At 41.1% G+C, this 24454-nt stretch overlaps 1 protein-coding gene across 7 annotated transcripts in view; it reads right to left on the reverse strand.

The window, feature by feature from the left end:
* The window catches only part of GAS7 (growth arrest specific 7), a 110577-nt gene that overhangs the window by 12079 nt on the left and 74044 nt on the right, over window positions 1-24454 (reverse strand). For all 7 annotated transcript variants that reach the window (XM_084492556.1, XM_084492557.1, XM_084492555.1 and 4 more), the window contains 6 exons: window positions 21455-21544; window positions 19312-19427; window positions 12352-12426; window positions 8951-9029; window positions 5664-5792; window positions 3564-3687 (listed from right to left, as the gene is read on the reverse strand). In XM_084492556.1, the coding sequence (XP_084348682.1) occupies window positions 3564-3687; window positions 5664-5792; window positions 8951-9029; window positions 12352-12426; window positions 19312-19427; window positions 21455-21544 (613 nt within the window). The remainder of the gene's footprint in view (window positions 1-3563; window positions 3688-5663; window positions 5793-8950; window positions 9030-12351; window positions 12427-19311; window positions 19428-21454; window positions 21545-24454) is intronic.

The raw sequence follows: 24454 nt of genomic DNA on the forward strand, positions 1-24454 counted from the left end.
TCCTCTCTAGCCAGTATTATGAAGCTTAAAAGAAAGTTGTAGTTCATGTATTGTATACAGATCAAAATGTTTTGAAGGTCAGTCCTGGCAGAGCTGAACACAATTGTTAGTTGGTATTTGTTAAGCACAATAAAAACAATTTGAACAAAACTTATGTAATTGATGTCTGTTTAAAGATCAGGTGATTGGGGTGAGAAACCATGAAGGAGAAAGAGAAGATTTTAAAATGAAAATATGAACACTAAGTAATATTTTATATAATGACCAGAACTATGAAAGATAGTTACTTCAGTTAAATTAAAGCCGGTAATAGAAAGTTATATATATAAAAAAAAAAATTAAAATGGGAAATCATAATATTGAGTTAGGGAGCTGCTGCAGGATAGCAACTCTGTAGTTCAGACTGCATTCTAAAACAGGTTTAAAACAGGAGAGAAGCATCAGGCTCAAGCTTTCTGAGATCAAGGGAAGCTTTTTTGCAGCAACCTCAACTGAGCTACACGCTCTCATATTCTTCTTCTCAAGATGCATAATTGCAGTCTGGCTCTGGCTTCCTCTCTTGTTCAGGTCAATAATCACACCTTATTGTGTTACTTGAAATTTTCTCCACTGTAGAGCTCTGCTCTGACAAAGAAGGTAAAGTGGGTGGCATGTTTGAGATTACCATTTTCTGACTAGTGTATTCTCTTTCTTCTTTAAATGAGGCTCAGTTATTCCTCCACTAATCGTTGTCTTGGTCCACAGTTCAAATTCATACAGTTCTTTTAGGAATAAAAAGATTTTTATACAGAAACCAGGGAAGAACTGAGCTTTAAGAACAGGACTACATAGACCAGAAAAGTGTCAAAGAAGTAAATGCATCTGAAAATTTGAGCCTTATGGACTTAAAAGTTGGTGTGGCAACCAAAGTCTATAAAAACAAATGAACAAACCAGCCACATAGGATTCAGGGCTCGAAGTTTGGCAATATACTTATCTGCCCAGACAGGGGATGCCTAGGCTGACATGAAAACTGTGACCTAGCAGCTCCCACACTCCAGAAGATTCTCTAGGTATCAGACTCCAGATATTCTCCACCCACCTGCATGAATCTGAGTCACTATACAGCCAGAAACATGAAAGTCATAGAACATATGACATGGAAAAAGCAATATCACTTAATAAGTGGTGCAATTATAGAAAGGGTGTGGTTTGAAGTAGTATCTAGAAGTCTCTAGTCCTAGTGCAGCAGGTCTAATTTCAAAGCTAGATCATTAATGCTGCTGCTGCATACATGTACATCCCAAGCACCCCAGAAAGGCTGCTGGGTAGCAATAACTGCGGGGATAAGGCCAATCCTCCCCCTTCCTTACACTGTTACACACTGTAACAGTGGCACGGTCTGGGAGAGTGATGGGGGAACTCAAGCCCAAACTCTTGGTTACTCCCTCCTTATGTTCATCTCTCCTTTGCTTGTTTGGTAAATAACTATTACAATTTCTGAAGACCCAAGTGAACAGAGTGGTTGTGAATTTGCAGAGAGACAGAAAAAGAACATTTATCAAGGAGTCTCCTGTTACTAACACAGCATTTGTTTCTCCTCAGATGGCTGCCTACACACACAGTTGAACTGCAAATGACTCTCATCAGTGTCCTCAGAACCCAGACAAGCCAAGAGAAGCCTTAGAGTCTTAAAACTGTTAAGGACCATTCTACCAAGAGATAGACCTATGAAAGGATGAACCACAGACGCCCTAGTTAAAACATATTTTTATCAAAGGCACGAACCGGGATGCACATGGATTCCATGAAAGTGATTTGACTCTATAAAACACATGCACAAATCACATCGAGTAGTTTCGTCTTCACTACAGTATAACACATGCTACAATATTCTCAGTATTCCTTAAATCATTTTAATCACTGAGTAACAGGAAAAATAGACAAAAAGTTCACTTTCAATGAAAAAGGCAGTGTAACAGGCACCCACATGGCTGTGGGTGACTGTGACTTAGGGAATAACCAAGGAAGGAACTACAATTTAAGGAAGAAACATCCTCAGTTGAGCAAAAATCTGTTACTACCTTTGGCACGAACTTCAGACAAGTGAAAAAATCAAATGCTGTCCCCCAAACAACTGTAAATAGGATTGGTCATATGGGCCTTAATCTTGCCAGTACTTGTGGTGTATGCAATAGTTACCTGAAGAACTTCTACAGAGAAGAAAAATCTATGAAGATAGTAGCAAAGACTGAAAAGGCTTGTCCCATTAGAGAAACAAGAACCACGTGTAGACACCACTTGGAAGACAAACCTCCAGAACTTGAGCTGCATATGAATCAGAAAAGGCTAAGGTCCTTTCTGTGAGAGAACAGAGGCTGGTACCACCTAGTTCTCTTTCATTGCAGTCATAAATGGCACTGAGCCATGAAAAATTAACAGTAAGTTTAAAAGTTAAGATTATACTTAGCTTGAACTATAAGCAGTGCTATGTTTCAGCCAGAAGTTCAGAAGAACTCAGGATACAGGGTGGGCCACACTACCTCCATATCCTGTACATGCTGTGTGGAGAGGAAGCCTGTAGTTTGCCTGCCCCTCTGAGAGCTCCTGGGGCTAAAAGTGCTTTGGTAAGGTATTTGAACATACCTGAAAGTGTGAATTTGCAGATCCACAATCACACCAAGAAAAGCCCCGAACTCCTTGCTTGCCATCTGGATCCCCAAGCTGATAAGAAGGTTCAGACTCCTCCTTGCTTGCTCCCTCTGGACCCACAAAACTTGCCTTCATGATTGCACACTAACTCAGCCTCAACAAGAGTGATGCAGAGCAATCTATCTTATCCCAGAACACCCCATAGTTTGCTTACGCTTCCTTGTGAATGGGCAACTATATGTTTATATCCCTGACTTGAGAGAGCCTAAACTACAGGTCTGCTGCATTCTGGACAAGCATCTGTCTGCTACCTGAATGGCAAGAGGTCCTCCTCTGGCAGATTTTCAACTGAACTAAATACAACCTGAATAAGTTACAAGCATGTCAGGAAAACCCTAAGGGATTTAAAAACAGAGACCTCAGGTACGAGACAGGCATCTCGCTGTCTCAGCAACATCAACATCAAGCCACAATACAGATGTTTCTGTCTGAAATCTGAAGCATATATGCAGGTTAAATAAGTTTACTGGACCCTAATTGCATCTCAAAATCACTTCAGGCTACTACAAATTTCTTTGGATCTGACTTTTCAAGTTTTTGTTATCCTAGCACATCTTTAGAAAACAAGTATAATTCACTCTTCTTTTTGGCCAGTTACTGTAATCAGACATCATTTTCTGATGTCTGACTTAGAAAAACCTGGCTTAGTTTTTTCTTTGAAGAGAATTCTTCTCTTTAGAGGATTTAAAACCAAACATATCTGTACCATACTTCACATTGACTTCATAGCTGCAATCTTAAAAAAAAAAAAAAAAAAAAAAAGAATGCAGATGGACAGGCAGTTCTGTCCCAATTTTTCCTGCCACAAGCTTCTTGGTGGCTTTCCTGGTGCAGCACTTACCTCCTGATGGCTCACAGTCACAGGTACTCACCTGCCTGAGTGGACTTCCGCCTTGCCTTTTTAATTTCCTCTTCTGTCTTGTTGCTGAGCTTCACCTCCAGCTGCTGTGTTTTCGCTTCCAGATCCTTCTGTCTCTCTGTCAAGGCCTTCCGGGCCTTGGATTAATTAAAGAAGATCACATGTTTTTACAGGAAAAGAGCTTCCAGCTGCTTTCAGACATCTATGACTTTTTCATACAAATGTGTCAGTAAAAAGTCAGGTTTCTAACCCAGTTTCAAGTACAAGGATTCAAGTTCCTAGGACACCATGTGGTGTTCAAAGAAGTGCCTTACTAGAATTTTTCACTGACCATCTGGACTCTCCATAGGTTTCTGCCTATCTGCCTTACTGTACAAAAAGCATCATCAGACAGTCATGTTCTTTAGCAACTTTCTCATTATTTCTGGAACAAAAGGGAGCTGTAGCTTCTTCCAACTTTGTTAACCAGTATCACCAAGATACTTCTCCACTTACTTCTCTCCTTAGGATCTGACTTGTTGAAAGAATTTCAAGTACACTGTAGAATTTATTTTCAACTACCCTCTGGTTTCAATATATATTTATCAGAAACTTTAACAATAGGTAATCTTAGACTTATTTTAGAAAAACTAGTTCAGGTTCATGACTACAGCAGTTCATAACATAGAAATCAATAACACGAGACCTGTTTACAACTGATAATTTAAATTACCTTACTTTAAAGTTCTTCAGGCTTTTAAAACCTGGTTTATCGGTATAATTACTGAAATTATACAGGCAAATTAGTGAAGTGTCTGAATTATAATTACCATATATGCATGCTGTCACCCCATTTGGTGACGCTGCCTAAATATATTTAAAAATAAAATAATAATAATAATTTAAAAAAGCTTTGTCCAGACTGTTTCACTTGTTATAAAATAGGTCTTATTCTTTCTTCAGCATCTAAAACAAAATTTGGATAATTATATGTTGTTAGCACCATGGAGTTTTCCTGTAACTTACAATGCTTATGAGGTGTTACTTGAATTTTTCAATTCACTTACAGACAGTGTTCTTAGCTCAGTAGGTCGAAAGGTGGAGCTGCAGGAAAGTAATATGGTGGGAAGCTGTGTGCTTCAGGCAAAAAGCGTACACAGCTTTTTCTCTTTTTTTTTTTCCCTCTCAAGACTTCTATTTCTGATTCATTCTTTTCAATATCCTACCAAGGATTGCGTTTCTATGCAGATGTGATGGTAAGTAACTAAGAATTTTACAGAAAAATGCATTCCGTGCATAAATACAGTCTAATAATCTTGTGTATCCTGCCACACTTCTGCCCCTGAGCAAACTTTCTCATGTGCACTCTGGTCCTTAATGGAAATCCAAACAACCTCCTGGATTAACAGAGAGAGACATTTTCCTCTCCAGGTCATACCCAACAGTATACTGGTTGAGGATACTGTAACAAACAGTCACACCATTTGGGGTAAGTGTCTTGGCAGCTGAGCCACAGTTATCTGTTTCCTACCAACTACCAAGACAGAACTATTTGTAGACAAAACTTCCTATTAATCATGACCTCAGCTACTACTGGATGGTCATATTAAAATAGTCCCTGAAACCAGGGTGCTGTTGTTTGCTGTGAGGCACATAAAACTGGAACCAGGAGAAGGTTTGCAAATTACTGTGCCAGGTTTTAGGCTACCCTTCCTTGGCCATCTGCTTCTGGCCATTGTACAAGAGGATACTGAGCCATGTAAGCTTTTAGCCTGACCCTGTTCTAGCTGTTCTAGTGCAATGCCTTTAAGATTTTGTGGGCAATACATGTAACTTCTTGATGCACATGAGCCAAGAGTATTTTCATCAAATGTATTAGAAATATATTATCCCAAATTGGAAAGGAGATGATGCAAGAAAAAGTTACTTCGGCAGTAACACAACAGCACTGTCTGCAGCACCCACTTTCCCAAAACACCAAACTATGCTTGCAGCCCAACAAAGAATAAACAACTGCAGAAAGCACTCAGCAGAAATCTGTGGTTTCTCACAGTGAAATAGAAACTTTCCACTTGCAGTTGTTTTTCTGTCCCAGACAGCATTATCTTATAAACTTTCCAGTTTCTATTCCCACCTTTTCAACTGCTGCATAGCGGCTGGCCAGTTGCTTCCGTAAGTCTGCAATATGGTGGTCACACTTCTTCATGTCTTTCTTAAAGTTCTCTCTGAAGTTGAGCAGGGGTTTCTCTACCTCACTCTGAAGCTGACAAAGAAAACACAAGGAAGAAATTGTGGTAATGAGGAGCTGGGCAGTAATTCCTGGCTCTTCTGCTGAGAAGAGCTCAGGACAGAGTGAACAATACAAATGCTGCAGACACAGGCAGCGTTTTACTGCAACACTTCTTGTACCCAAGACAACTTGGAGTGATGCTACTGCAAACATCAGCTCCTCACAAGACACCTCTGCTAAGTGAATATTTACTGAAGGAAGCAGAAAGGTTGAAGTTTTGTCTTCCTCCCCTGTTAAATTGTATCTCTCTTCTTAGAGGTAAGATCAAACTTCAGACGATTATCACAGTACTGAGGTGCTCCAATTCTGACCTAACTGATGCAACTTACCTCCCAGAAAGTACACAAGTAAAACTTGCTAAACCTGACTGCAGTAAGGTTACTCAACACATTGAAGTTACACACCTGCATTTCTTGTACAGTTTAAACAGATGCATTAAAGATACATTTTATTTATTTATGCTAAATATAAGGGAGCCTAGCTGAACTCCTCTAAATAATGGCAAGAAATCACTGTGAAATGGACTCAGGAAGACTTCCTATGCGACTGCAATTACTTATCTCTTACAATCAGGACTTTATAGTAATACTCAACTCTGACAGAGTCTGTATTCCACTGCTCTTTGACTTCTTGGAAAGGGATAAAGATATTTCAGAAGCAACCCACTACTTTTTTCTATTGTCCCTTCAATGTAGATGCTGGGCTCTTTCAACACAAGTGAGTCTATAATCACCTCACATGTCCCACAGTGGAGCAATATTACACAGTCCCCGAAACCAAGCATTTTTAGCCTTTCTGCAGTGCTATTTTAATGGAGAAGGAAACTTCCTTCATTCAAGCTCAGTAAAGCCTTTCAGTGGGGAGATTCTACAAAGACAGCCAAGACCTCACAGCACATCCTGGAGAAGTTAGTTAAGCTAGGCTTGATAACGCAGGTGGAGACCAGCACCAAGGTGATATAATATCACCTACAACTACATGAAGTTCAGCTGCAAAGGTAAGAGACAAATTATTCTTTGTAGGGCCAGGCAATGTCACAACAAACAATGGCCATAAATCGATCTTAGGAAGGTTGAGGTTGAATATCATTCAAGAAAAATATCACAAGAATGGTAGTGGGGCACTGGAACAGGCTGAACAGAGACGTTTTGAAATTTCTGTCCTTAGGGATATTCAAGACATCGCTAGACAAAGATGTAGCTGACTTGATCCACTGCAGGTGACAGGCCAGCTCTCACTGGGAAGCTGGACTAGAAAACTCTAAATGCTATTTTTATGACACTCTCCTCAGGATGACCCCAGACAAGCTTATAGAGATCTGTACAACCATGCTGAACCACAAAGTTGTGAGAAGCTCTCTCAATATCGAGGTACAAACCTATAGCTGTGGCCAGAAGCATTTCCAGTGCTCAATGAAAATAAGAAATGGCACAGAGAGAAGTTCAGGATAGCTTCTGTGAACTCCAGAGGCAATGTATCACAATTGATAGAGATGCCTGTTTTCAAACAAGCTAAGCTCTCTGAAAGCCCTTCAGATTCCCCCATCAGTAAATGGATTAACCTGGGTAAACAACCCCAAGATGAGTCAATCATCCTCAGTAAGAGAGATGGCAGCTTGACTTGTCTGACCTAAGCAGGCATTTTTGTAAAGACCCTCATAAAACTGCCCAGAGCTAGAGACACCAAACAGGAGTACATTTCAGTGGTAGTTCTCCTTGCCCAACAAAAAGTAAAGACATTTGTTTATTTTATGCATTTTATAATGGGACTGGAAATTTTGAGATCCTTAAAAAAAATGGGAAATGCATGACCAAGAGGCTCAAAATGTGAACAAACCAGCTTTCTCCATTTTTGTGTACAGGCAGTCACAGAGGCTTTTCAGTGATGGCTGTCAACTTCCTTCTAGCATCATTAATTGTCCTACTTGAACTTCCATCTTGCAAAGCCATAGCACAAGCTATCACACAGATTGACTGAGGCTTTTAGGTGTTGCATTATAGTTTACCATATTTATTCTTTTTTGTTAGAATATCTTGCTAAAAGACTTTGTAATGCATGCAGTGGATGAAAACCAAACAAGAAAAAAAAACATGAACTAGTTTCCTAAGATGACGAGAATTAAAGCATTACTGTATATAGACAAAACTGACATCTATCTATCACTAAATGGGTAAGATGCTACAAAGAACTTGAAATCTCAAAATGTTTGCTAAAAGAAGTTATCAGGTATAGGGCAGATACTGCACCACTATGGGAGAGACTTAAGCAGTAACATGCACACAACACCCAGGGTACACTTCTTCCCATTGGAAATAAATTCAGTAGGCCAACAGGGAGCAAAAAGTATTTCACAAATTACAACCTTGAAGTTGAAGTTTGAAGCAGAGCAGTGGATTACTAAGGTAGCAGCTGGTTGCCTGAGTAACATCTGCATAATCGCTTACAAACACTGCAGAGCTATAATTTTCCTCTAGAACATGGCTGTTGTGTTTAGATATCTGCATCTATATTGAACATGATCACCCACAGAGGTTAACATAATGTAACAGGATGCAAGAATATGTCACATGGTAGAAAAAAAAACAGATGAAATACAGTAATTTGTAAAAGAAATCTCCCTGGGCATCGTTTGAAAGAAGATCTAAAAATAACACTAAGTTTAAATTCTCGCCACACTTTTCAGAAACACTAATAACATGAAGAGGTCAGAATCCTGTTTTTCTTCCTTGCAGACAGATGCAATAGATTCTTGTGAGAAACCTTTTTTTTTTTTTTTTTTTTTTTAAATTTCCCCCTCTACAGAAGTAATCTGTACAAGCTCTAGGAAATTTTACTTAAACAGGCTGGACCTTTGATAACTAATTGAATAACGTTTAGAATCTTTTTTTTTTTTTAATGAAAAACTAAGGCTAGAAGTGTTTTAGCTTACTTATCAGGTGGATTAAATGAGCTATGATTTTGGCAGGAAAAAATGGACAGTTTCAAAAAGCTCATTCACCAGCTTTTTAGTTCTTCAGAATTTGTACCATATGCATTAAGTATTTTCCCTACTAGAGATACGCACACTGAAGGGGACACTCATATCAATTACAGGGCAAATATTTTTGCAAAAGGAAGAAGTAATAATTTACCTTAGAAGAAAATTTGAGATGAACCTCTGCTTCATCAGCGAGACTCTTCTTTAGCTGAGCCCAAGCCTCTCCCAGTGTGCTGAAAAAAGCCACAGTGCAACAATGATCAGTGTCGTGTTTTCTGCATATCCTCACAGCAAAATTAATCATACAGCTTCATATGACATACCAAAGCTTTGTAGCATATCATGCTCTGCAAAATCATGGAAAAGTGAAAGCAGAAATCTGAGAAGATAACTGATCTTTGTGACCAAGGAAGAATTGTATTTGGACTGTATGTGAAAGATCTCTGAAAACAGTGTTCATAATGATGATTTACAGAGATGCCAGTCTCTTTAAGCAAGATACTCCACTATCTTATCCTTCCCATAACAAGATTTCTTTTTTAATACTTAACATAGAAACATAGAATCATTAAGGTTGGAAAAGACCTAAGATCTTCACTAATGGAGTTTTTCCATTGCCTCTTCTGTTTTATATCTTAGATTTGATGAATTGGTTATATCACTTCTCTGTGGAGAAGTATTTGAAAACTATTGGGTCTCTCTCTCTACCTTCTTTATCCTTTAGACAAGTTATTTTCCAGACGATGGTCCTCTAGACCATCTCCAGCAGCCTAGATTCCTCTTAATGTGTCGTAACAAAAAATACATTGACTTCCAGCAGAGGTCTTCCAATCACTAAATTGGTAATAGAATATTTTCTATCAGATACTCTTTCTTTTGCATATCTCAGTACGATTGCTTTTTCAGACAACAGCATGAAGTTCTTGATGAATAAGCTTGTGATTCACTGTAACCAGATCCTTCTCCCACAAACTGTTACGTAACTGTATCTTCCACATTATGTGAAAGTATAAAAACTTGGTACTTTGTCCTTACTGAAATGCATCTCAATTTCTCTCAGTTAATTTCTCTAATTTTCCAAAATTACTCTGAACTGCAATCTTTTCTTTGAATTTTACATCATCCCTCATAGCTTTGTCTCATCATCTCTGATTTCAATAAACCCATTCTTTCTTCTATGATAGGTCATTAATGAAAATATGGAAAAAAGAATCTGGGCTTGGGACAAACCCTGTGGACTGTCACTCCACAGCTACTTTCTGTTTGTAAGTAGCGAATAGGATTTCATACCTAGTTTTGCACCTCAGCCTTTATTTAGCCCACATTTTAATTGCCTGCCTACAAGAATCTCTCGTTGTCAAAAGCTACAGTAAATTAAGAGCTATGATGCTGACTCCTTCTTCCACATGGCCTGTTATTCTGTCACTACAGGGACTTCGGTTGCTTTGGCACAGTTTCTTCTGTATCCACCCAAAATAACTGCTCATCATTTTGTTTTCCATTAAGTGCTTCTAAGTGCTAAGTCTAAGTCTAAGTGCTTGACTGCTTATTCAATCATTTTCTTGAGGTTATATAAAGCCAACTGATCTACAATCTCCCATCTCCTCTCTATCCCATAAACCTCTTTCCAGAGACAGTCATATTTGCCTCTTCTTGGTAGCCTAAAAAAATGTTTCATCAGCAATTTCAAATTAACGATCTGTAATCTCTGTCATTGCTCCTCTAAATTGAGTCAAGCATGGTGCCCACTGCAGCTGAACACTGAGAATGCTTCACTTACGTAAGTGCACCCAACTCTTCTCCTTCCCTAGTTAAACCCCAAGTCCCCTCCCATTGTCTATTTGTTACTGGCATTAGGTATTTGAGCTGCATGATGGTAGTTGATCTATTAAAATAAAGAAGGCATTTCAGCATCTAAGCATCTTCTGTATCTCTTAACCAACTACAATGAGTTAAATGTCTGTGGATTTTATTACTTTATGTGCCTATGCAACTGCACTATACTCACAGCAGCTTGGCCAGAATGATCACTCCAACACAGATTAATGCTACTCCTCACCCTCATGTCCCATTCACAAAAGATGGTGGGTGCTATTACCACCAGAGGAGGGTAGAGGATCCTGGAATAGAGCCCGTATTATAAGTTAATTCCATAGATGGCTGGACAGCAAAGGTAAAAAATGCTCTGTGGAGTATTACAGCAGCAGAAACTGTTATGTTCACAGAGCAGTTCATGAGGTCCCCTGACTCACAGCTTTTCAAGAATGAGAGGGAGACCCTGATGAATGTGTATTTTGAGAATGCTGGGTTTAAATCCCATGTTTCACTCCTTCAAGTCCTCTTGTTTGCTGGTATTCCTCCCTCACTTTATAAAATGGAAATTTTCCCCTTTCTGTGTCTCACCAATTCCCAGGATCTTCTCTTTCTGGACCTAACCAAGCACAGCACCAAGAGAAGAAATTCCAGGAGGACTTGTTTCTGTTCCCTCATCTTGCCACCCTTCCAGGTAAAGCACCACCAAGCAGTGTTCCTGGCTCCCTAAAGGGAGCTCTGAGCACTGCCAGGGGTGCTCTGTTCCTCACCCCCTTCAATTCCCTACTTTAACATTTTTAAACTTCAGTTCTCATTCCCTCTCTCTTTTCGTCTCCTGTCTCCTGCTTCTTCTTCCCCTTCTCCTGCTTTCTCAGGCCTTCCACCTCTCTCCTGTTGAGGGTAGTAGATAGTACACGGAGGATGTGGAAGAAAGCAGTGTTAGCTTTGTTAGGAGCCGGTTGACACCTGCCCCTAAAAGAGAAAGAACAGAAACCACGGTCAGTGCCATAGTCGGTGCTTTTTTGTCCTTGGCTATTGGAAGTAGAGCAAACAAGCCATGAAGCCTCACTCCTAGAAGAAACACACTGTGTCTGAACTAGGGTGAGCATAGTTATTTCTAGCCTTGGCTTTCAGTACTTAGAGGGCTTACATTGGAATAGACACAGCTAACTATTTTAATCCTTCAAGAGTACTATCTTTTTTTCATTATTACAAAAGAATTGCAATCCAGCCAAAGTGCATTGTCTTTTATCTATCTATAACTTCCAAAGTTATACTGTGGTTTGTTCTGCAGCCTTTGTTACTGAAAGAAGCACTGGTGCCAGAGAAACCCCACTGTATTTCTCACCAAGGCCTCTTTGATCCTTCCGTTTTCTGCAGTGAACATGCTTTCAGCAGTATATATATGTTTATATATTACATATATTCCTCCATATTCAAATTAATTTAGCATGTACACATGCTAATACCTAGAGGAACTACTGCTGGTTTAAACAAGGATAGCATTAAACACACCAGTGGAAATTCAAGGTTCTATATAGGTATTCCTAAAAATTTGCCATGAATATCTTCAAAAGAAAAATACTCCAAAGCAATTCTGTCTTCCCCAACACAAATGGGATGCTAAGCTAGATAAACCTCTACTGAATAAGAGAGTTCAGGAAAAATGCATGTTCCTGTGTGGGAGGAATGACTTATGTTAGAAATTTTCATCTTCTACAAAAGTCACAGAGACAAACTTACCCTTCTTCCTGAGCAGCCAAGGAATTCTGAGACAGTTTGGACAGATTTTTAGCATATTCCTCCTCAATCTTTATCCTACACAGAAAGAAAATACAAAGACAGCAGTAAGCAAGCATTAATACAGAAACTGCCACACATAATTTAAGGAAAATCTCTGCATTTCAAGGAATCTTGTAACAGGAATTTTCCTTGCAGTCTTCAGCACTAGTCTCAGGATCCCTCTCTCCCCCCTTTCATATGCTAAATATACAGCAGCAAGAGCAGATATATGCAGGACAGCATACATGATAAAAAGAGAAAAATCTACAGTTCTGGAGTGCAAATAACAAGGATAAAGTTTTTCCGTTGTATAACACAGACTGTCTGCAAAACTGGGCTCACTTGCAAAGCATGTGTTTCAGTGAGCTGCTAAACATGAGGTTACACATCACTGAAGCAAAGGTGAGGGAGCGCAGCTACACAAAAAAATTTATGTGAGCAATGCCACATCACTGATAATCAGGCTAGACTCAATCACTGGAGGCTGGTCTCCCACAAGAACAAAGATGTGACCTAGGGAGAGTAAGGATGAACAAATGTTTAGAAATTCACCAGCAGAAAGGATAGAGATCAACTCTACCTGATTAAAGAGAAGGAAACCAAGCAGACACATTACATCAAGTATTCAGCACATAAATGGCTACTCCATGTTTCCCATAATCCCTGAATCTGGGGTGCTGCACCTTCCCTAAAACACAGAATGTTTCATTCTCCCTGTTTCAGATGACAAAGCTGGTGAAGACATGGCAGAGGCTTCTGCGTACTACGTGCAGGATTGCAGCCCCTGCCCTTTAACTATCCCAACCGTAGCTGCATCAGGATCCTGGTCCTTCTCTGCATTCACTCAGCATCATCATTCCAGTAAGAGGAGCTGAGCTTGCCAGCAGTGGGGGTGACAAAGACAGTAGCTGTTGGCACATGACTGTTATGGGATTGGCTGCAGGGAGAAGATGAGAGTAGATGTTGAGTGAGGTAATGGGGGTAAATGCTTATTGCACAGCAAGGAGGGGAAGAACAGCCACTGGTTCAGAGGTGATGTGCACCTTGCTTGAAACCCAATTCAAGCTCCCTTGACATTTTTGCTGAGTCAAACATATGCAAGGTTCTCCTAAATAGTGAGAACTGCTTTGCTGATTTTCAAACAAGTTTGCTCTGTTTAGCATCTCTGACAGTGAGCAGTGTGACAACCAATCAGGAGCAGTTCTTGATTCTGTGCTGAGCTACAAATAGACAGAGGAAAAGGGAGACAGAAGGTTGGATATTTTTGGCATATCATTCTGCAGTAGCTAGTTGAACAAACACTGCTACACGTAATACATTCCAGACTAGAAGGGTCCCTCTGGCCAGCTAAGATGTGTCTGATATTCTGGGATGATGAAAATATGGTCTGAATGTCACCCCAAGATGCAGCTGGCTGAGGCCCAAGGTATTTACCTGCTCTCTGCAGCATTACAGCACAGCAGAACTACTGACCTCACCCAGCACATTGAGTCTTTTTCTCCACATCCTGTGAGAACAAAACCAACCAGCAGCTCAAGGCCAAATCTACAAGAACGTGACTCAGAAATTGCCTCTGTCACTCAGAGGTTCATGGTCTCTGTCCATGACTGACTGCCCAAATCTTGGTCAACATCCATGGGTCTTTGGTCTGGCTGAAGAACTAGCGGAACAAGTCAGGTCTGCCAGCAGCAACACAAGTCTCAACGCTGCTCGTCTCCCCTCACCCACATGACTATCTGCCAGTACTTTTCTCACATTCATTTAGAACACCTAACAAAAGAAAACATCCATTTAAAAAACAAACAAGCTAACTAAATCCACTAATTTTGCATCAAAACATACAATGGTTTAGGTCGTAAGGGACCCTGAAGATCATCAAGCTCCAAACCCAGCAACCACAGGCAGGGACACCTTCTACTACACCAGGTTGTTCGAAGCCCCATCCAACCTGGCCTTATATACTTCCAGGGAAGTGGCATCCACAGCTTCTCTGGGCAACCTGTTTCAGTGCCTTACCACCCTCATTGTAAAAAATTTCTTCCTAATATCTAATGTAAATCTCTACCCTCTTTTAGTTTAAAGCCATTGTTGTTGTCCTTTATCACTACACTCCCTGGTAAGCAGTCCTTCTCCAGCTTTCTTGTACTACCCTTTAGGTACTGAAAGAACCCCTATGCATGACCTTGTTTCCAAGCTGGTTGATCGCCAAGCCTGGTCCCAAGCTGCCCTGTTCCAGCCTGCAGCTCTCCCTCACCCCACCCCACCAATGCTGCTTCCTGCATCTGTTGTACCAACACCAATAAATACAGTTGCAATGTGCCAGAGGAAAGCTACAAGAGATGAAGGGCATCTAGCTCCCTGCAAAAGTGGGCACTTTCTAAGAAATATTCCCTGTGGAGCCTGGAAGGGGCAACAGCCCATTACTAAGGGAAGCAAAAGCCTCCAGAAGTCCCATCAATCTCACTCTTGGGCAAACTGGGAAGCACCTTCTGAATCTCCAGGGAATTACTTAGTACTGACACATGAGCATGAGAAATCCTCAACAAGCACATAAACTACCTGCAGTGTAGATTATTTAATATTCTCCCAAGATGTATATTATTTAATATGCTCCCAAGCACAACCAACATTTCATTTATGGGAAAAAAAAAAGGCTTAACTGTGTGACTAAACTAAATGAAGGACTGAAGTCTCAGGGCATAAACAAATTTGTCATTTGGCACTACTAAGAGGACAGGCTGCCTTGACAAGCAGGAAGGAACAAGTTGTTGGAGTCAATAGTTCTTCAAATTACAGTAAAAAGGCTACTGCTCAACAACCTCAGACAAAAGTGACCCTCAGCCTGGTGTCCCTTCACCTTTTGTAGCAAGAACACCTTGAGCAACTTAGCTTCAGCGGAAGATAAAAACAAGTCAAAAGTATACCTCAAAAAGGGAAAAAAATGCTTCCTGAACTTGGCCAAAATGCCTACCTTCGAAACACTGCATTGTGATTACTGTGAAACACCAACACAACAGATATACAGGGAGTCTTGAACACCGTGATCCTGTCTCTGGAAAGTCACAGAGTTGCTATGAATTATTCTAGCTTCACACAGAAAAAAAATGAAGTTTCTTGTTTCCACAAACTTATTCAAAAACTTCTACAATTTCACTCCTGTGTAGTCAGAAGCATCAGTTTCTAAGTGCAGTTTGATCCATATTGTCTTAACTTTATTAGTTCCAGTTGCACTTTTTTTTTTTTTTTTTTTTAAGTACATTGTGTGCTCACACACACATTGTTGGAGTTCCAGACATTCTATTCTATAGTGGATGAAGAAAATCTAGAGAGCTACAAAGGGAGGCAAAGATGATCTGATGAGACTACCGTAAGAAAGAAACTAAATACATTATGACAACATGGAGAACACAAAGAAGAGGTGGTAAGAGGATACCTGACAGACATCTAAACAACTGTCATTTGTGTGAAGAAAGTGACTATGAGTCTTTTTACCCTATTTCTCAAGATTGTGAGGCAACAATGAAATTATTAGAAAACAGAATTTCTTTCTTGCATATAAATGCATTGCAAAAGTCTTTGGTATAAAACATTACCATGGTCAAAAACAAGACTCAAAATGATTAGACAAACAGTGGAAGATAGGTTTACAAATACCTAGTGAACAAGGCAGACCTGATGTAAACTCTGGCTGTGAAAATCCCCAAACTTTTTGGGGGATTCCACTCAGAAGTTGGAAGGACAAAGACTCTGATGTTCTTTTCCTGCTAACCAGTGAGTACATGCACAGAGTAACGTCTCTGGACTACGCAGACCATTATCAGACTCAGTACAGACATTATGCTTGTGTTTCTTTTCAGGTGGCTAAATAATCTGCTATGTATTTTACACTTTCTAAACACACCTCAGCTCAAAACGTGCAAGTGGACAAAAACAAATTTCATTATATATTTCTTTCTTCAGAGCACCTTTTCTCCAATTTTCCCTGTCCATTCCTATCATGATTCTGCTTGTTTTTTTTTTTTCTTCCATCTTCTAGCTTTGCAAGTCTATGTTCCTTTGACAGCTGATCCTTCCTTCTACCTGCTTCCACTGCTCACATTTTTTCCAGGGATTATACAGGCAACTGTCTTACAAAGACATTAGGAACCAAGCATGGATTCTGGGCACTCTGCACCTCCTATATCAGACTGTCTTTATTGCCTGTGCTATATTTTGTATAGCTGCCACACTATTACTAAAAAAAAAAAACAACAAAAAAAAAACCCACCTTTTTAAATTTTTTTTTCCCTATTATTAAAAAAAAGCTGAGAGAAAGGAAGAAAAACCTCAAATGAAACCAACTATCTACAGGTTCTGCCCAATCAGACTGACCCACAAAATCCAATGTGGATGTGTTTCTTGGCTTGTTCATTGCTTCCACCACTATTTACATCAGCACAGCCATGCTGTGACTGCAGCAGTAGAGCAGGAAGACCATACCAGCTCAGCAGTAAGCACCAGTGGAGAATCAGTAGCTGAGGACAGCAGCCCCTTCAACTGGTGTAACTGCCTCCAAGACTAATGTGCTCTGCCCTTCTCTTGGGATTCAGCACCATTTCTTCCCTGTGGGCTGTTCTTGCGTTCTGAGAGTCATCCACAGATGATTTATACTAGCCTAGACACATGACAAGCTATTTCAAATGTCAGTGACATTACTTGTAACTAATGATGTCATATTATCTCCAGTACCTGGCAGAACTGTGCATCTATCAACTACTTGTTTGGTGCTGAGTGCATTTATGTCAGCAGAGCAATGGACCATTAATACCATTCTGGCATTTTCTGTTAGTAACATCTAACGTTATGATTCTGGGTTCACTCTAAATATCTGTATACGTAATTTAGCTCCACAACAAGCTTGAATTCCAAGTGATGTTTTCTTTACATCTTCTAGAAAACTGCGTCTATGCTCCACTGTCAACAAATTGGCAGAATTGTTTGGGTTGGAAGGAACCTTAAAGATGACATAGTTCCAATCCCTCTGCCCTGGACAGGGACACCTTCCACTAGGCCAGGTTGCTCAAAGTCCCATCCAGCCTGGCCTTGAGCACTTCCAGGGATGGCACATCCACAGCTTCTCTGGGCAACCTGTTCCAGTGCCTCACCACCCTCATAGCAAAAATTTCTTCCTAACGTCTAAACTCAATCTTTCCTCTTACAGTTTAAGGCCATTGCCCCTTCTCCTATCACTACTCTCCCTGACAGAGTCCCTCCCCAGCTTTCTTGTAGGTCTCCCTGAAGCCATTTCTTTTCCAGGCTAAACAGCTCAAACTCCCTCAGCGTCTCTTCACAGGAGAGGTTATCTGGCTTCCTCCTGATCTTCATGGCCTTCCTCTAGACTTGATCCAACACCTTCATGTTCTTATGTTGGGAGCCCCAGAGCTGAATGCAGCACGCCAGGTAGGGTCTTACAATAGCAGAGTAGAGGGGCAAAATCATCTCCCTTGACCTGCTGGCCATGCTGCTTTTTATGCAGCCCAGAACATAGTTGACTTTCTGGGCTGCAAGAACACGTTGCCAGCTCACGTTGAGCTTCTCATCCACCAACACCCCCAGATCCTTCTCCTCAGGGCTGCTCTCAGTCCATTCTCCGCCCAGCCTGTATTTGTGCTTGGAATTGCCCCAACCCAGGTGCCGGATCTTGCACTTGGCCTTGTTGAACTGCATGAAGTTAGTGTAGGCCCAACTCTCAAGCTTGTCCAGGTCCTTCTGGAGGGCAACCCTTCTCTCTAGGATGTTGACTGTACCACACAGATTGGTGTCATTGGTAAACATGCTGAGGGTGCACTTAATCCTGTTGGTTATGTCACCTACAAAGATGCTAAACGGTGTCCAGTACTGACCCCCGAGGAACACCACTCATCACTGGTGCTTCTCTATTTTTTAGACAAAATATTTTATTTCTAAATACCACCTCTACTCCCTCTACTCTGTTTTTCCCATATCCTGGTTTTCTCTCAACTCTGTAGCTTTAATTTTCTTGTTTCCTTCCATCTAAATGGAAGGACTATATGCAGTATGACTGAGACAGCTGAGACACAAGTGAGGGCTGGGGAAGACCACACAGTGTTAACAGAACCACAGAATCACCTAGGTTGGAAGAGATCTTCAAGATCACAGAGTCCAACCTCTGACCTAACACTAACAAGTCCTCCACTAAACCATATCACTAAGCACTACATCTAAACGTCTTTTAAAGACCTCCAGGGATGGTGACTCAACCACTTCCCTGGACAGCCCATTCCAATGCCTAACAACCCTTTCGGTAAAGAAGTTTTTCCTAATATACAACCTAAACCTCCCCTGGCACAACTTTAGCCCATTTCTCCTCATCCTATCACCAGGCACATGGGAGAACAGACCAACCCCCACCTCACTACAGCCTCCTTAAAAGGTACCTATAGAGAGTGATAAGGTCGCCCGTGAGCCTCCTATTCTTCAGGCTGAACAACCCCCCAGCTCCCTCGGCCGCTCCTCATATGACTTGTTCTCCAGACCTTTCACCAGCTTTGTTGCCCTTCTCTGGACTCACCTGAGCACACTGCTGGGTCATATTCAGCCGACTATCGACCAATCCTCCCAGGTCCTTCTCTGCCAGGCAGCTTTCTAACCACTCATCTCCCAGCCTGTAGCTCTGCTTGGGGTTGTTGTGTCCCAAGTGCAGGACCTGGCACTTGGACTTGTTGAACTTCTTACAATTGGCCTCAGCCCATAAATTTGTTGATAGATATTAGAGAAGCATTTTATGTGCTTTATGAATCGGTAGCACAACTTTTACAGTTTTACCAGTTTAAGCTCTGTGATTGATGTATATAAAGAATATCCACATTATGAAAAAAATATTGCCAGAAATAGTCACTTTGATGACAAAGTGCTAATTACCTTTCTCGAACGAACTCTGCCATTTCTTTCTGTGTTTGTTTGCCTTTAAGTTGTTTTTGGAGAAGAATTTCAAATCCCGACACTGTATTGTTCCCTTGTGAATCCTTCTTATCAGCCTGGAAGGAAAAAGGAAGTTCAAACAAAAGATAAGGGGATCAAAAGCACAGACACACAGTTCCCAGTAGCAGTGTGATTTCTCTCTGAGGAGTATGAGCACGCAGCAGTGGTGTCTGAAGAGCCTTTTGCAGAGAGGACCTTCTGTGACAAAAATTCTCATCTGAACACCCCAGTCCCTCTCAGAGGAATATTCCGATACTTTCCCCTTCCCTCTCCTCTTATTTCCCCTTAAAAAAAAAAAGGTTTTTAAAGCTGTTGTGGCCGAAGCACAGTGCCTTCCCTTCTGCCCATGGCCTTTCATACCTGTTAACTCTCCTGGGCTGGCTCTGGCAAGTATAAGCCCTGACAACTCAACATCCTGCAAATTAAAAATGGGTTCTGAAGCCAGTACAAGGGAACTGACACAGAAAAGGGGAGGATTCTGCTGCCCAATTCAGGGGTAATGCAGTCTTAAGTTACCTATAATAGACTGTAAAATTCTATGCCAATTTGCACTCAAAACACAAAAAAACAACACTGAGTCTGCACAGGTTTGCTGTAAAGCAAGGCAAAACATTAACTTGTTCAATAGGTTACCACAGTCCATCCCATCTTTCACCGTTTTTTTTTTTTTCCCATACATGGCCCTTTTAATTCCTTGCTCCACCAACTTCAGCACTGCTGCAAGGACTAACTGTCTCCTATCTCTGTTTTTCCATATTTCAGAATTTCATTTCCACCCTCTTCTAACAGACCCCTAGAACACTTCTGCGAGGATTACATTTTTTGCTCCAATACATTTGGGCACTGTATATTTGCACCAAGAAAAAAGCCACATTAATCAAAGTGTGAGACTTTAGGATGTATGGCCACAACAACAGGCACTGGGCAACAGGGTGTTACAAGCCTGAGACTGGAAGAGTGGAGTAGACTGAAGGAAGGCAGTCATGGCCAGATCATGAATCACAAGGCTGATTGAAAAGAAAGACTTGGGAGCAGATCTGTGGGAGGATAAAGAAGAAAGACAACTTTCACTCAAGTTCCACTGAGGGCAGGATTTGAACTAAACAAAGCAAAGATGCAGTTATCAAACTTAAATGGAAAGAACCAAGCAGGGTGGTGTCTTCTGAAAGACACACAAAAAATACGCCTATAAGCCATTTCTAATTTTGTTGCTTATTGGGATCAGAAGACTGGAAGAAACTGAAGAAGCACTTAATGATTTGGTTATGTGACCATTTGTAAAGCATGTTAGTGTATTTTGGCAAGTTATTGCCGTTAGTCATAATCTGCTGTGCATGCCTCACACAACACTGAGCACTTACAAGGGGAATGTTGCTGCAGTTGTAACTACACTGTTTTAAAATTGAAACTGATTTTTTTAAACAATGGAAACACTACAGTAACTGACAACTGAAAACACATGCAAAATTCATACAAAAGTTCATGAACTGGCTCTTACCTAACATGGGGGCAGCTTCTACTCTCTTCTCACAGAGGCCAGCCCTGCAGTCCCCCCCCACTACCAAAACATTGGCACATAAACCCAACACATCTCATCCTTTAAAAAAATAATTTATCATCTGCCTCCACAACATCCTGTTAGAGGGAGCTTCAAAATTTTGCATAAAATTTGTAAATGGGATACCTCTAGCCTCCATGTGCATTCATAGCTGTTGTGCTCTGAAAACAATGAAATAATATTCCCTGTCTGTCATACCCCCCCCTGCTGCGCAGCAATTTTGGCTGAGGTATTTTGAGATGTGTAGGTTTGTCGTACATACTACCCATTTCCTGACCAAAACTATCTCCTGACAGCCCATGCTGCCTTTCTGGACACTCTTCAAATAACTGTCCACATGGCTGAGTCTGGTTAGATGGCTTCTATGTGATCTTCACTGGCTTCTTCAATCTCCTTTGCACTGCCCTAGCACGCTGCAGTTCAGCCCAAATTCTCCTTCACGTTGTACCACAAATCAAGCTATTTGTTCCACTTTTTCTGAAGCTCAAGAATAACAAAATGGCATGTAGCTGGCTGCCCACTTACCCAGAAATAATCACAGTAGCTCCACTCGGAAGGTTTCAGCAACTGCTGCTCTGGCATTACATCAGGGTGCGGAAAAGTCACACAGTTTATCTGTAAGAAAGGAAAGCAGAAGAGAGTTAGAAGGTAATAAAATTTAGCTGATGAAAAATATGCAAATGAAAGATTATATACATGCACACCAATCAAAAAAACTACACTGAACATGTCAGTGAAGAAAAATTGGTTGTTGCATGGAAACAGCAGCTAAGTATTCCCAGAAAGCTCCTGTGAGCAAGCAGTAGCGTTGGCTCAAAGGACAAACTACTTGTTTCATAAGAGGAAAACCTTCCTGATTCAGAAGTGCCATACACAAAGTTCTCCTAGATCTCTTACAAAGCTGTGGAAAAATACCTGATACACCCTGAACATGCTCTGAACAAAAGAAACAATGAAGAGTACTGAAGGCACTGCTACTGGCATAGCATAGAATCATGAAATTATTAAGGTTAGTAAAAACCTCCAAGATGATCTGATCCAACCATTTCCCTACCACCAATATCAGCCACAAAATCACATCCCTGAGTACCATGTCCAACCATCCCTTAACCACCCCCACGGACAGTGACTCCACCACCTCCCTGGTGGAATCTCATCAGCAATTTTGGTTATGTTAGTTTCCTATGGGATTACAAAAAAGGTGTTGTTTTTTCATCACATAGCCCTCCAATCTGTATCAGAAACCTTTACAGATAAAAGTGGTGCTCCTGGAGAAAGGAATAGAAACTTTTAAATCAGTTAAGCTTCAGTGCACAGAAGCACACAGCAATTTTTGGGACAGAACCCATCATGCAGACATTAAACAAAGGCACAAAAATGTAAAAGTGCTCATTAAGTTATCACAGCAGAAAATGTAGCCTGATAAAAGCACAGTGTAAGTGAAGAACGTGACAGGTAGGGCAGAACACGCTGCAGAAAACTCTGGATGCAACTAAGCCCTTTTCAAGTGAAGCACCAGCAAGAGTCAGGTCTCATTGTCAGTACATAATGCTCCTGTAAAACTCCTGCTGGGCCCTCTTACTGTACCATCAGGTTCACTGGACACTAAGGATACTTGCATATTAATCAAAGAATTAACCAAAATTAGGGATGGAAAAGTATCACAAATGTAACTGTCTGTTGTTTGCTGTGGGTGTTGTGTTTTTTTTTTTTGTGTGTGTGTGTGTGTTTTCTTTATTTGTTTGTTTTTTTGGGGGGTGGAAGGGGAATTACTTAATATTCAAGGGAAAACCAAGAAAGGATTTTGGGCAGGCAGACCTAAACCTAATGCTTATAGGTCTTGAATCTGCCTTTGGACTATTCAAAGGGGATCAAAAAGGACACAGCACCCTGTTATGAAGAGCTGACTCTGTATAAATCCACCATACCATATCAATGCAGCAATGCCTTTAGCTGATACAAAACTGTTCCTGCAAATCCACATTGACTCTGCCACTGTTTGCCTCCACCAAAGTTTCAGTGGCTGTCCTGTACACAATCCAGCATCTTTCTCCAACCTCCTTCTTCAGAAGGGTCACTCATTCTTTACAGAGCATACTAATTCTTGTTTCAAAGCAGGCTCAGGACCCAGGCCACATGTTCCACAACATCCATCTACCCTGGACAATAGGAGCAGGTGAAAACACTCAGTTCTTTCACACTCCGTCATCCAAAGCTTCACAGATCATAAAACTCTGGCTCAGTTCAGAGCAAATTGTGCAGTGAAAGGCACCTGCATGACTATCTTTGTCACCACATAGCCTCCAGCACTAAGCCTACCTCTGAGGAATGTTTTACTGAATAAACCTTCTGCCTCAGCTAACATTTTCCTGTTCCTTGTCAGTTCAGTCATCTCAAGACAGCACTGCAAGCCTATCTTGTCCTGTTTTTTTTGGTTAGGTAGGTTGAGTTACCTTCCCTTCTCCATTCAGGGACCAGTTCTAAAAGCCTGCAAGCAGAGTCCACTGTCCCCTGGAAAAAGCCCAGCCACAGAGAGGAGCCTACAACTCTCCTGTGTGTGTGGCCAGCCCAAGCAGAGGTTTGCTGAGAAGATCTTGGGCACTGGAAAGTTCAGGTGCAAGGGGCTGCCAGCATATACTAGTTCAACACCCTGCAAGGAGAGGTCAGCAACGCTCACCCCATCAGGAAGTTCAGACAGATCAGTACAAAGGTCTTAAAAATAACAGCCAAAGACCCTAAGCAAATCACTAGTTCCAGACAGTGTCTAACAAGCACCAACCTGGATCAGTACCAAAAAGATACACAATGACAAAATACTTTGCAGACAACAGTAAGTCTCTGCTTGACTTCACAGATTGCCAAGTTCCATGACATCGCTAATCACAAGCTGCTCTTGTACCTTAGCATACCTCCCTGCTGACCATTTCTCAAATAAAATGATGTATTTTGCCTTAAAACATAAAATGACCTCAAAACCTACACACAACTGCTCTCTGTTACAGAGATGAACTGCTTGGTGTAAGTATGAAAAACAGTAGGTCATCCAGTAGCAAAGATAGAGAATGTAAAATATTGCTAGCAACAAAAATGTTATATGTAACCATGTTGAGGAATGGGATGGGAGGCACAGGTTTAAACACCCTCTGGCTTTGATACTGCATCTCACACTCACTGAATAAAACTTTGGTGACAAACACAGTGTGCATGAAACACTGCCCTGCACACAGCTACAGCATGTGCTTACACAACACTCCTCGTGGGTCTCCAGGACAAGGTACCACCTCCTAAGAGCAGTTGCCATGCTACAGTTACTTAGGTTGTGCCTCAAGTTAAAAATAGGCAGGAGGAGAAAGCAAAAGAGGTGAAAAGATTGTCTGGAGGTTTTAGAGACACTGGCAACAATTCACATCTCCAGTCATGAGCATCAATACTGCAATGTTGAAAGAAGCTATTCCGGTTTCAATCTCCCAGATTATCCTCTTACTGGTGGAGTTGCAGAGAATGTCAAGGAATGTCCCCCATGGA

This window comes from Aythya ferina (genome assembly GCF_964211825.1).
Source record: "Aythya ferina genome assembly, chromosome: 18".
In the NCBI taxonomy this organism is placed as follows: domain Eukaryota; kingdom Metazoa; phylum Chordata; class Aves; order Anseriformes; family Anatidae; genus Aythya; species Aythya ferina.